The 14,932-nt window shown below is 39.4% G+C and overlaps 1 protein-coding gene across 4 annotated transcripts in view; it reads right to left on the bottom strand.

The window, feature by feature from the left end:
• The window catches only part of Htr4 (5-hydroxytryptamine receptor 4), a 172,106-nt gene that overhangs the window by 54,918 nt on the left and 102,256 nt on the right, over window positions 1-14,932 (bottom strand). For all 4 annotated transcript variants that reach the window (XM_026783582.1, XM_026783579.1, XM_026783580.1 and 1 more), the window contains exon 6: window positions 7,874-8,442. In XM_026783582.1, coding sequence (XP_026639383.1) covers window positions 7,874-8,442 — 569 coding nt within the window. The remainder of the gene's footprint in view (window positions 1-7,873; window positions 8,443-14,932) is intronic.

Below are 14,932 nucleotides of genomic sequence, written 5' to 3'. Positions count from 1 at the left end.
AATAAAAAAATAAAAAAAAAGAAAGATAAAAAAAAAAGATTGGTATGCATTATACACAACTGCCTTATTGAAGATCGAGCTCTGGATGGTATCATGAGTTGTTAAGGCTGAGAGAAAGGTATATTGTATCTCCTTCAAGAGAAAACATTTGACTGTCTCTAAAATACATTAAATTACATTATCTAATAGAGCTTTTCTACTCGTACATTTTCGCATTATTCAATGTAGAAGTTACTCATGTGACTGAACTGGAGCCATTATCACTAGCAAAGTAAATTTTTGTTTTCTTTCATTTTAAGTTTATTAAAATGTTAATAGTCACACGTGACACATATTTACACCAATACAATATTTTAGAGGTAGCTCGACAATGAAAACCTGTCTATCAGGAGTGCTGGAGCCAGGACGAAGGAAGCAAAGAACCAAGATAGGTAGCAATTCTATGGAAAAGATTCCCCACCTTTCTAGGAACTGAGAATTAAGTAAGTGTCCTAGGTTTGAGTACCTGAAGTTGGGAATCTAAGAAAGATATCTAAGCTTGATGGGACAGATGACTCATCTCTAAATCTAAACTGTAGACAGTTCTGCTATGATGCCTAACTCTGTCTATCCCATGTAGATGTGCATCATATTAGCAAAATATAATTGCTGAGGAAGCTTAGATCAAATCAATGTGGCTTGTCTACCACCTGTCACCTAATTATTGTAGTCACAAAGCAAAGGTATGTGGTCATATCAAGTCTCTCAAAAGTAAAGCTGCTGGCTTGAATCATGGCTACACGAAAGCAAATTTTCAAAAATAGTTTTCTAGTACATTTTGTTAGTTAAAGTACAATTAATATTTACCCTTACACAAACTTTATCAGATTTTCAAGAGGTGAAATGTGTATCACAACTGGAAGCCCTGAAATACAAGCAATGCCATCAAGCACTGAGCATCCTAATCAATATAAATTAATTAGAAATGGTGGATCTTACAGTTCATGAGGCAGAAAATTAGTCTTGGTAGAAATATGGTTTTATTGACCTGGTTCTGATTTGCTGAGTAGGCCCCAGGAATCTGATTTACTAAGTAATTAGATGATTCTAATCAAGCAAACTGATGATCCTACTTGAATTGGGTCTTCTTTTTTAAAATATGTAACTCTGATCTCTTATACAGAAGTTCTTCCTGAGTCACAGAAAGCAGCTTTGAGTTATGAGAAGCTGAGTCCATAGTTGGGATAGGGAAGGCCCAAGGGATGTGGCTGGAAGCAGGGAAACGCGAAGCTGAGGATTCTATTTGGCTCATTTCAACTTAAGATTTTGAAACAACGTCTATATGGGGTTATCCAGCAAGCACACTTTATCTTCTTGTCTAGATCTCAGAGGAAGCTATGGCTGAAAATAAAAGAAGGAAGTAGGTGGCATTTAGATGACAATAAAAGTCATGGGTGGGGCAATCACATGTGTATGGAGGAAAACTTCCTGAGAACTGGGGAGGCCAGGGAGAAAAGGATGAGTGCGTGGGGAAAGAAACGATCTACTCTGAGTTGGGAAGTAAACTGGGGAATTAGAATGCTTAGGAAAATGAATGGGGGAAGTATTTGAAAAAGGAAGCCGAAATGATTATAAGAGGTCAAGTAATAATATTGTTTTCAAAACTTGAGACTTCTATTATTTTGTTAACTAAGGTCAAAAACCAAGCAGAAGAAGGAGAAGCTGCATTTGAAAAAAAATAGAATGAAAGATGAGTATCTAAAACATGACTAATGCCCAGACATCAGAGAACACATATACTTGAATGGCAGGACAAGGAGAAATCAGTCTTGAATCGACCAGGATGCAGTCCCTGCTGGCTAGCTTTAACAGTGCTAGAAGGACTGAGAAGGTTGCCGGGGAGATAGGAATGTTTAGTCATCAGGGAATGGGGCTACTTGACAAGGATTAGGAGGTGTGGAGGAAGTCTGTCACTGGAGGTGGGCTTTGGAGTTTCAGAAACCTGAGCCAGGCTTAGTGGCTTTCTCTCTTCCTGCTGCCTGTGAATTCATATACAGAACTTTTAGCCACCTCTCCTGGACCATGTCTGCTTGAATGCCACCATGTTTCCTGCCATGCTGATAATGGACTAAACCTCTGAACTGTAAGTTAGCCCCAATTAAATGTTTTCTTTTCATAAGAGTTGCCATGGTCATGGTGTCTCTTCACAATAATAGAACACAGACTAAGACGTGGTATGCATATGTAAAAATTTCAAAGATTAAATAAAAGTAATATAAAAAGAAAAGCACATAGAATTTGTCATAAAAAGGACCAGACTTAGAGGGGTATATGGCTGATATAAATATAAATAAAAGTAATTAAGAACCAAAGAACTTTACATCCTACAGTAAAGATACTTGTTCAACCATGTTCATTGCTGCTCTATTCATAATAGCCAGAAATTAGAAATAGTCTAGATGTCCATCAATGGAAGAATGGATAAAGGAAATGTGGTACATTTGCATAATGGAATATTATTCAGCTGTTAAAAATGAAATTATGCATTTCATAGGTAAATAGATGGAGCTAGAAAAAAATTAACCCTAGTTAGGTAATCCAGACCCAGAAAGAGAAATATGGCATGTATTCTCTTATATGTGGCTGTTAGCTGTTAAGTCTTTGGTAAGTCTTTATAATCCATATATTCACAGAGGCTAGGTATAGAGTAAGGGAGGGGGGAGATGGGTCTCACAAGGAAGAGGAAATAGAATAGATCACTATGAATGGAAGAGGTGGGGAGGGACAGAAAGGATCTAATGAGGGGGGAGAATAGTGATTAAGGGAAGGACAAATAAAACTAAGGACCATTACAGGGATTATATGGAAACCCAATTCTGTGGAAACTTCTTAAGATATACACATATATGAAAAAATAAAAATGGAATAACCAAATATCAAAGGAGACAAAATCCTGACTAGACATCTCTCATCACCCAAACCTACAGTTCCATGAATGGGTTACATCTAATTGAATTGTTGACCAGGGGACCCCCATGGACACCCCCAAAACCATAGGTTATTGCCAAAGCTATTGGGTGCTCTCTACAAACTGATGGTAAGGCCCTACTGCCAAAGACAACACGTACATAACTCAATGAACGTGGAGAAGTTGAGCTGGTGCTTGCCTAGAGCCTTCACTCCTCCTGAACAGTATTGCTGGTACTAGAAGGCTCTCTGCACATTATCTGGGGAGAAAGGTAAACAACCCAACTACAAACATTTCCATCTACATTGGTGACTTGCCTACAAGATAAACTGGTGTGACGAAGACACAAACTTGTGGGACTAACCAAGCAATATCTGATTGGATTTAAGGCCCACTCCATGAGGTGGAACTCACACCTGACACTTCTCAGATGGCCAAGAACCCGAGACCAAATAGACCAGAGTCCTGGGAAACACCAAAAGTGAATGTGTGTGTGTGACAAAGAGAAGAGAAGAGAAAAGGAGAGAGAGAGAGAGAGAGAGAGAGAGAGAGAGAGAGAGAGAGAAGATTTGTCTGGATGGGGAGTAGGGGATAATCTGGGAGGAGTTGGGGGAGGGGAAATCATAGTCAGAACATATTGTATGAAAAACAATCTCTTTTCAATTTTACCAAAGGTAAAGTAAGTGGCATTAAGTGATGTCATCATTACAGGAGGACCAGCCCTAAAGACAGGGCTCAGCTTAACAAACAGCAGCCCTCTCGAAATGGCACTAGACTGTTGCTCTTCTCTGAAATGCTTCTTTGGAAAAGCATCATTAGCCAAATTCGGTCAGTTCATAGCCATAGATTTTCCTGGGTGAGGGTGACCTGGCTGTCTTTGTATTCAAATATATTCTGTTTTAACATGGTTGCTATTTGTGGACATCAGAATTTTCAATTTCCCTTTTATTAACAAATATGTGATTAGATTATTTCAAACAAGAGCCATGTGATGATCCATCAAGAAAATTCAAGCCCTTCTGAGTACTGCAAGAGCTAGAGGATGGCTGTTTTCCTGCCAACGGCAGCTAGCCTCTCATTTCTGGGTTAGGATACTCCTTAAGAGTGTTTACTCCATGCTCAGCTGCAAACAGGACATCTATACCATACCTCCTCTCCAGAGGTTCAGGCTCCATCGTGGAGAGGGACCAGAAAGGCTGTATAAGAGAGCATCCTCTGGACACAGTAAGATTGCTGCTCTCATAAACTCACAAGGTGTGGTTGCTTGCACAAGATCAATAGTCAGTGTTCAGCTTCTAGGTGGGAAGGGTTCACTAGTGCCCAACTCTTGCTGAGGAGCCATCAACAGTCGATGGATTCTGAGGGAGATGGAATGTCAATTTCTTTCTTTTCTTTTTTTTTTTTTTTTTGGTTTTTCGAGACAGGCGTGGTTTCCGGTAGGTGGAACACACTCCAGTAGATGGTCCTGCACACATGAGTATATGAGCAGCACACATTGTATCAGCGAATTGTTAAGACAAATAAAGAGGACCCAGATTGGAAGGGCATGAGGGTTAACAGAGGGTTCTTGAAGGAGGTGCAAAGAAGAACAGGGGGTGAACAAGACAAAGTGCATAGCTTGCATGTGTGAGATGATTAAAGAATTAACAAGAATAATATATAGCATCCATTTGTATTTTAAAATATATTTAACTCAAGCTTTTACTTAAATAATCATAGGTAGCAGATGGATACCAAGTCACTCAGTGAGAACTTCATTTATTCCTCTTGTTTTGCATGAGTAAGGTACAACTCAGAGAACCTATCTATATAGTTTCTAAGGGAGGAAATCAAGACTAAAATTCGGACCTTGTGATTGCTAAAAGTAATGCTGTTTGTACGGTGTTCAGTGGCATTTCTGTGCATCTATGTGCACACTTAAAAGGAAAATCAACTGTTTTAAAAAAAGTCATACATTTTTTAAAGTACTAATTTTTTTAAAAGGTTTAATATGATAAGTCATCTGGGAAAGACAAATTAAATGGATGTTTTTAATTAACAAAATGATAATGTTTGTTATTGGTGAGTAAAATAAATACTCTTTTACAACCATTTATAAAAATGATAATCATTAATACAGTGTTGTAGGAGATCTATTTTGTGGCAAACATGTTATTAACATACATATTAATAAAGCATTTCAGCTTTGTTGTTATCTGAAATTCCAGCATATACATAAAGAAATGTGTTCAGGGCATTAAAATCATAAAGTTTTCTGAAATCCTAGAAACACCTACAGATCTAGTAGTAGAAAATGAATAAGACAGATACAGAAAAAAATGAATGAGTTCTGTTTCCACATTTTCCAGTGATGTTCAAATACATTGTTGTTAAAAAATAAAATAAAATTCAAGATCCAGAAAACAGGAAAGTGCCAATGCAATAGAGCCATTTATATAAGACAATGGGGAAAAGTTATGACTTTATATAGTTTTAAGAATGTGTGTAGAGATACTGTGAAAAAAAGTTATCTGGAGATGGGGTGGCTACTAAAAGTTGACTTCTTTTTTGTTATTTTGGCCTTATATTTGTTGGATTCGCCTCAAGTCACTGACATTCTACATGTGAAATCTTTAAGGCAATGTTGATTATTGAACATTACATTTAAGTTAAAACACTTGGTCTGAAGAACTAAATTTTTTTATGCAGTCATCAACAGCTTAATTTCCTAGGTGCCTTAGACATTGGGTCCTTGGTATGGAGCCATGAACCAAATAGGTATATTCTTGCACCTGAAAGACTTTCCCTACAGTTTAGAAATAGATGTGTTTTCTCTGCAGAGACCATTTGACTTCCTTTTCTTTTGGGGGGCATAAGGGGTTCTAGACAGTTTTGCTATGTAGCTTTAGCTGTCCTGAAACTTGCTCTGTAGACCAGGCTTATCTCGAACTCATGGAGATTCACCTGCCTCTGCTTCCCAAGTTCTGGGATTAAAGGTGTGCGCCACCACCATCAGGCCCACTCTGACTTTTCTATGATTCTCTTCCCCACAACTCTAATCCACCTCCTGCTCCTCCTGACTCCATTAAGAAGTGTACGGAGGATACAGTCACAGCCAACCAAACCCATCTCTTTGCTTTATAGCCATCCACAGGTGACCAAAGGATCAGGGCAAAATAGTACAACGTCAGCAAAAGAGACCCTCTTCACTTGTCCCAGAAGTGTCCAGATCTCATCTACGACAGCACCTGAGCTAGAAAGCCACCAACTTCAGAAATGACTGACTTAGCAAATGTGTTGCTGAAAGCACACATTGATGGAAGCTGCCGACAGCCTGCACCTGGGCAACTGCTAGCTTGAATAGTTGAAGCTCCTCGCACTCACACACAAGTTCTACACACACTCTGTGGTTGGTTTTTTTTCAGTGCTGCTCCCTCCATGGTAATGAGGACAATGCCAGGCTGTCAGACTGTCCTTCAAGGCCCTTCCACCAGCTGCAGCTTCAACATTGTGTGAGGCTTGCCCACACTGGCGCCGTAGACAGAATCCATGCTTCTGGGCTGCTTCTGAGAACCACTGTTCATGTTTCTTAGCAATTTAAGTCTGTTCCTCGTCTCTTATGCCTGCAAATGGAAATCCTCCATTTCATAGTCTCGGCTGCTAGAACTACTTCATACTGTCACCATCAAAAGAGACAAATGCTTAACCCCGGGAAGAAAGTAGTCTTCAAAGTTCCTGATGTGTCTTAGAGCAAAGAACAGCATAGTGAAGATTCTACACCTGTAACTTCTCAGTTGAGAACAATTCAAGCTCACACCTAAAGGCTCTCTCTGTGGGGAACAACGGCATTAAACTCCTGTATCACTTCTACCTCCACCAGCCTGTGTGACCTAGGTAAGTACCGTAGACATGCACATTTAACTCCAATGTCATCCCACCTCCACCAGCCTGTGTGACCTAGGTAAGTACCATAGACATGCACATTTAACTCCAATGTCACCCCACCTCCACCAGACTGTGTGACCTAGGTAAGAAGCGTAGACATGCACATTTAACGTCAACATCATCCCCACCTCCACCAGCTGGTGTGGCCTTCTTAAGTCCCTATTTTTCTTTTTCTTTCCGATGTTGCTCTATCTTCCTTATCTCAGCTTCTTACAAATTGCTGTTCTGGGAAGTCTTCTTTGAGTTACAAATCAGTGTTCTTCCTGCCCATATGACTAACGTCGACCCCCCATACTCTGCTGTCTAACTTGTTACACAGCATTATTATTGCAAACATGTTCCTCAATTTATCTTAGCTTTATCATCTCATTTATGTTGCCGGCCAATACACAATTTCTACCAGTTTAACAAATATTAAAACAATTGCTAATGCTAGGAACATACTACAGGTAAAGCTGTATAAACACATTCTCTCCGATTGCCACAAAATCCTATTAGAAAGTTAGTAGTGTTATTGATGTGTTTGTTGTTGATGAAAGTAAATGCAAGAAAGATGACAGAGATGGTTAGTAGGGCATCAGGGGAGTTAACAATCAAGCCCTTGCTGCTTTAAGGACCATGCTTTTAGCTGCTACCCTGTGAATAGGAGCTTACAACACCAGCTCTGCGTACTTAGTGAACTCAGGCTCCGTATTAGAACTGTCACACTTGTTAAGCTCCCTCAAACCCTGGGATCTACATACAGTGGTCATAATACCAATTTTTTTAATGTACAATTAAGGTTTGGAACTGTTAGTGATCTCGCCAAGGTCAAAGAACTAGGACTATAAATGCAAGTGAATCTCCGGTTACATGATGAGATGGTAGAATGGATTTGAATCTTTGAAAACACTATACACGTTTTCAAGAATAACTACCTAGAACAAAACTGGATCCTAACCCCTTCTGAGTAATGCAAACCAACCAAACTGATCTACCACCCCGCCTTCCCCCAGCACTCACCTTAGCACATGTGTGGATCCATTAATGGTTGTGGTTGAACAGGGGACAGTCTGGCCCAGAATGGAGGGTCTTCTGTAGTGTTCATCATCACAGCAGAGAATGATGAGGAAGGCACGTCTGAAAGACTTATTCAAGAAGGCATAGAGAAAGGGGTTCAACCCTGAATTGATGTAGCCAAGCCAGAGGAAGGCAGTCCACACCTGCTCAGGGACGGTGTAGTCTATGAATGGGTCCACGACATTGGTGACAAAGAAGGGGGCCCAGCAGAAACAGAAGCAGCCCATGATGACGCATAAAGTCTTGGCTGCCTTGGTCTCTGTCCGCATGCGATGTGTGCTGTGCTGGTCAGCTGGCTGGGGCCTGCTTTCTGGGGTGGCTCCAGCTCGTTGTAACATCTGGATCTGCTGGGCATGCTCCTTAGCAGTGACATAGATACGGTAATAGGCCAGCACCATGAGGAAAAACGGGATGTAGAAGGCTACAACGGAGCAGGTGATGGCGTAGGGCTTGTTGACCATGAAGACACAGCATGTCGAGTTAGAGTTGTGGTTGAGTTTCCTTTTCTCTATCTGAAAGTGGGAGGTGGGGAGAAAAAATGAGGGAGGGAAGGTGAGTGAGGAGCAAACAATGAAAAAATGGCAAAAGTGAAAAAAAATGGGAAAAATGGAAAGAGAAGAGAATAGGAAGAAGATAAAGAAGAGTGCAGGAGAGAAAGAAGGGGAAAGAGAAAAGAAAAAAAGAAAATTTATTATTAAAATTTTATTTTTCTTACAAATCTATAGCACATAAGACTTTCACGGTAGAAAAAGAACATAGCCCAGAGTTCAATGAGCTTGTCTATGTGAGGTCTCAGGAAGAAAAGGAAGATAGAATCGGTAATCATTCTCAATTACATCTACCCATTTTCTTCCTTGTCTGACTTGTTCATAACACATGAATATCCTTTAACAGGATGTCTTAGATCACTACCATCAAATATGTTTATGATATGTGCAGATTTTGACCCCTCATATAGATCAATTGCTCAATTTCTTCATTTTAGCTGCCACATTTTTAAATAATAACTTTGTTACAATTTGAAAACTACACCCTGTATCATTGTAAACCCAGATCTTTTGGAAATACTGAGATCTTTCTTAGATTTGTTTCTTTGCTTTCTAGATATACTGATGGAAGTTTTACCGTTTAGAAAGTATAGTACTGGAAGCATCAACATAGAGAAATGAGCAAAAGAAGTATAGGGCTTGGGAGAAAGGAAAGGTAGATATTTCACAATCACAAAAGATAAAACACAGTAGTTGCCCGATTGTCCGTAGTTTTACCACTCATGGCTTTTGTTAACATAGGTCAACCAGTTCAAACATTGGATAAATAAACAATTCCTAATTTTTAAATTGTATGTCATCCTGAGTAACATTAAGAAATTCTACGTACTCCATTCTCTTCTGTCTCACACAAGAAGTGAGTCATCCCTCTCTCCAGCATGTCTACATTATGTATGTCACCCAATCATTAACTACTTGGTGGCATTCTCAATCATCAGAATGACTGTTGAGATACTTGCCTTCAGGTAGCCCTTATTTTCCTTCACAATGGCCCAAAGCACAAGATTAGTGCAATTTGATAGCAGCATGTAGTTGTAATTGTTCTACTTCATTACAGTCATTGTTATTGATCTCTTTCAGTGCCTAATTTATAAGATGAATTTCATCATGCATGTGTATAGGGAAGATACTGTATGTATATGTAGTATATATGTAGTGGTTCCAGGAATCCTCAGGGGTCTTGGAATGTAACACCTAGTGGATAGTGGGATATTCATTCTTGTCTCCTATCTTCTACTGAATCCACTCCACTCGGGACTTATTTCCAGTCCTTCCACCCAGACTGCCATGGTCAAGGTTGCCAAAGACCTCCACAAATCTAAGTCTTATTTTAAAGCAGCTAATATATTGATGCATTAACGTATTGATGCAGCTGAACCTCAAAGCCTCCCTTACAATACATATTTTATTAAAGTGCAATGTATAAAATCATAAATGTGTATGGTGAATGAATTTTACAAAGTATATGGCTACATATACAAATTAAAGTATAGAATATTAGTGGCATCTCTAATGCCTCCCAAATGCCCCTCTCAGTTATAACCATATAGTTTGTTCTTATAGTCATGTAGTTCCCAATGGACTGTATCAGTGAACATTTCTGCCACTAGGCTAGGAGCACACTAGTTACTCCATATCCTAGGTATCACTTGTCACAATAGTCTATACATAGATGTTCTCATTGTGGGCTTGTTTGAAACTTTTTGAAAGTACTATCCATTTCTCTCTTTCTCCCTCTTTCCCCCTTCTTTGTCTCTCCTCTCTCTCTCTCTCTCTCTCTCTCTCTCTCTCTCTCTCTCTCTCTCTCATGTGAGTGAATGTGTGTGTGTTAGTTCTTTGAGAATTTTCAATAGTGTGCTTTGATAATATTCACCCTTCCTCCCCCCCCAAGTCTCTCCAGATTGGACCCATTCCTTTTTCACCCATTTGTGTCTTTAATTTCCATCAAGGCCAACTTGTGTTTCCCAAATATACTTGGATTGTGGTCTTCCATTGAAGCATGACAGACTTATCAAGGGCTACACTCTTAAGGAAAACTGATTCTTCCTTTCCCAGCAGCTAGTAACTGCCAGAGGTAAGACTTGATGCCTAATTCCCCAGTCAGTGCTGGGATTTGGTCTGGCTAGAGTTTGCATATGTCTTATGCATGCTGTCATAACCACTGTGAATTCATATTTGCAGCTTCTCTGATGGATTCAGAAGACAGTATTTTGCTGTCATCATTCAAAGCATCTGACTCTTACATTCTTTATTCAATGATCCTTGCATCTTTGGAGGAGGAATTGTGGCACACAAGTACCTTTTAGGGATGAACATTTTATGGTCTCTTATCTCTGCACATTGATTAGGTGTGGGTATCTGTGTTGATCATGGTCTACCGCAAACAGAAGCCTCTCTGATGAAGGTTGAGAGCTGCCTTAATCTGTAGGTGTCATGTCATTAGGAGACCATTCAATACTATATTCATTTAGCAGAATAATAGTAGTAGGTTCTTTCCCAGGGTCTGTGATCTGTGCAGTATAGGCTCTTTGTCTGATAATGGGAACAGGTATGGGCTTCATCTTGTGAAGGTGACCATAAATTCAATCAGAAAGTGATTGGTTGTTCCAACAAGATTCATGCCTTTCATGACTTATGTCTTTCAAGGCCAGTCATTATTATAGCTTGCAGGATTCACAGATGGGTATGACTGGTGATGGATTTTCTCCTCTGGTAGCATGTATAACCTCTGCCAGCACCATGAAAGCTAGCCAGCAAGGATGAAGCTTCCAAGTCAGTACCAGCTTGATTTTCCATGTTCTATGATTCAATAATGTGGTGTGTTTGGTAGTTTGGTCTTACTGTCAAGTTCTGGTTGGTAACCAAGAAGACTGGCAATAACCTTTATTGTGTGACCATCTTGGGGAAACTCACGGGACAAGAGGTCAAACTTGAACAATTTCTTGGTCTTCCTTGCCCACATGATTTGAACATACTGACATGCATTTCTTGGGAAAGAAGGGATGAGTTTCTGCTTCTATTCCTGATTAGTGTTTTAGTTCCTCCTCTAAGACTAGATTAGAACACTGAGCTACTTCCCAGCTTCTCAGGCCATAATCTTGCAATTGTGTGTTTAGACTCAATCCATGTTAGTCTTCTTAGACTCAGTGTACCCTGTCCTCTGTTTCATGCTTATCTCACCTCACCCGAGGAACTAGAATTTTCAATCAAATACAGTAACACAGAATAAAGTCTAAATTAATTATGGCTGCTCACATTGGGAATATGGTTTTACCACACATTTCCAGACTTCTAGATGTCAATTACCACTTTGTCATTTGTCTTGAGAAGTCATTATTCAGGAAATTTCTCCTTAATAAAGATCTATATAGGTCTTTTTTGTTTCAATAGTTTGATATTCTGGACATGTTCATTAGCAAATCTATATATTACAGATTCTTGGTTTATTTATTTTATTGTTTTCTTACTAGTATTAGGTGATGGAAATTTTAATTTTAAGAACCTTTAGCTTCAGTTAGTGCCTTTGTGGCCTGTTAAGAAATCTTTATCCCTCATGATAGAAATATTCTCCTATCTACCACTTGAAGACATTTTCTCATATCTTGGTATACATTTGATGTATGAATTTTTACATTGTGAATTCTTCAGTTCATTTAGTATACACTTTTCCTGTAAGTTTTTTTGTTGTGGTTTCTATTGCTATAATAAAACACTATAATGAAAAGAAACTTGGAAGGAAAGCATTTATTTTATCTTAAAACTCTCAGATCACACTCGATTCCCGAGGAAAGTTAAGGCAGGAACTCAAGGTGGGAGCCTAGAACCTGGAACTGAAGCAGAAGTCACGGAGGAGTGCTGCTTACTGGCTTGCTCCCCATGGCTTGCTTAGCTGCTTCCTTATTTATGCAAGCCAGGTCCCCCAGCCCAGAAGTGGCACAAACCACAGTGATCTGGTCCCTCCTACATCAAGCATTAATCAAGGCAGTACTCCCATAGACTTGCCTAAAAGCCAATCAATATTATGGAGGCATTTTCCTAGTTAGGATTCCCTTTTCACAGATATGTTGAGTTTTTGTCACACTGACAAAAACAAACAGCACAAGTATGGAGTAGGAGAAAGAATTTTGTTACTAGACAATCCAAATTTAATGAAATTTTAAAAATAAAAATGGAATGGTAGGAAAATCTTGAGAGCAATATAGAAAATCCTGACACACAGCCATGTGCAAATATATCTTCCTATTTAACTTTTTATTTTATCAGCATAAGACATCTTTATCTGAATTAATACTATGTGTGTTAAATATGCTTCATCACATGCAGTAGTAAAGCTATACAAGCTTTTTAAAAATTCAGTACTTCTCCCCTTCCTTCTACCCCATGCCCCCATGCTCCCAATTTTGTCTGATGATCTTGTCTGTTTCCAGTTTCCAGATGGGTCTGTATATGATTTTTTTTGGATCCACCTTATTGCTTAGCTTCTCTAGTATCATGAACTATAGGCTCAATGTCGTTTGTTTATAGCTAGTAGAAGTGGAAGAGGAAAGGAGAAGAGGAGTCAGGAGGAGAACTTGAGGGAATGGGATAGTCGAGATGGAGGAAGGACAGATATGAGAGCAAGAAAAGAGATAACTTGACTGAGGGAACCATTATGGAATTAGCAAGAAACCTGGCTCTAGAAAAATTCCCAGGAATCCACAAGGATGACCCCAGCTAAAACCCGAAACAATAGAGGAGAGGGTGCCTGAACTGGCCTTGCCCTGTAGTCAGACTGATGATTATCTTAAATATCACCACAGAACCTTTGTCCAACAACAGACGGAAAACAGAGACAGAGTCCCACATTGGAGCACTGGACTGATCTCCCAAGGTCCACTTGAAGAGTGGAAGGAATGAGAATATGAACAAAGAGGTCAAGACCATGAAAGGTTCATCCACTGAAACAGTCTACCTGAGCTAATGGGAGCTCACCCAACTCCAGCTGGACTGGGAAGGAACAAACATAGGACCAAACTAGACCCTCTGAATGTGGTTGACAGTTGGGGCAGACTGAGGGGCCACTGAAAGTTGCACTGGGATTTATCTCTACTGCATGTACTGGCTTTTTGGGATCCTGTTCACTTTGGATGGATATCTTGCTCAGCCTGGATGTAGAAGGGAGGGTGTTGGACCTTCCACAAAGCAAAATGCCTTCCCCTCTCTTAGGATTAGATGGGGGTGGGGTGGGAGGGGGTGTGGAGAGAATGGGAGGAGGAGAGGGAGTGGGAATTTGGATTGTTTTTTTTTTATAAAGAAAATCTAATAATAAAAAATTCAGTACTCACAAGGTACTGTGATTTTTCCATTTCATAAATTTTTAACCTTTTTACTGTATTCTGCACAATGGGACGCTCTTTAAACAGCATGCATTTGTAATTTTTCTAGATTCAATATAACCGCATTTATCTTTTAGCAAATTTTCTTCACAGAATTTAGTCATTTGACATTTACTATAATCACAGGTTGAGTCTATCCATCTTAAGACACTGTCACTTTTCTAATTCTGTGAAGAGACGCCATGACCTCAGCAACGCTTACAAAAGAAAACATCTAATTCGGGTCTTGCTCACAGTTTCAGAGACGTAGTTCATTATAGCGAGGAGCATGGTGGTAGACAGGACAGGCATGGTGCTGGAGAAGCTATACCCTGATCCACTGGCAGAAAGAGGCTGGGCTTGGTCTGGGCTCTGGAAACTTCAAAGCCCCTTCCCAGTGACACACTTATTCCAACAAGGACACACCTCCTAATCCTTCTAGCCCTTTCGAATAGTGCCACTCCCTGGTGACTAAGCATTCAAATATATGATTCTGGGGGAGAATTCTTATTCAAACCTCTTCCTTGGGTTTTTGGCCTCTTTCCTCCATTTTCTTTTACTTCTATGTTCTCATCTTTTCCATGAAGACCATGCCCATCTATGAAATATAATTAACACATTACTCTTTTTGACAATACAAACATCTTAAACACTGAATCTTCATTTTCTCACCGCATTCTTTCCTGGTATGTTGACTTTTATGCATCTGAATTCTATATGTACTAAAAACAATCCAGGAGGTATTAATCATAGTATCCCAGTAGTCAATATTCTTTTTGGTTTTGCTGTTGTTGTTGCTTTCCTGTTCATGTACTCATAATTCAGAGTGTTCTGTATTTTTCCTGCTGTCTGATATTTTTATCTGGGGCTTTTTTTTTAACTGTAGAGAATGGGACTAAAAAAAAAATGTTCTTTAAATAATATTTAGGATAAAAATTTTGCAGAATTTTTTCCTGTGTTAAAACATCTTTAATTAAAACAATTATTAAAAACATGCTGATTTCTTTATCATTTTATCAGTGATTGAAAGTTTCTAGTTATATGCAGCATGTTCCGACCACGTTCACCTATTCATGACCCATGCTCTTCCCACATCCACC

Source organism: Microtus ochrogaster, chromosome 18 (assembly GCF_000317375.1).
Source record: "Microtus ochrogaster isolate Prairie Vole_2 chromosome 18, MicOch1.0, whole genome shotgun sequence".
Lineage (NCBI taxonomy): Eukaryota > Metazoa > Chordata > Mammalia > Rodentia > Cricetidae > Microtus > Microtus ochrogaster.
This window is presented reverse-complemented; position numbering and strand designations above follow the sequence as displayed.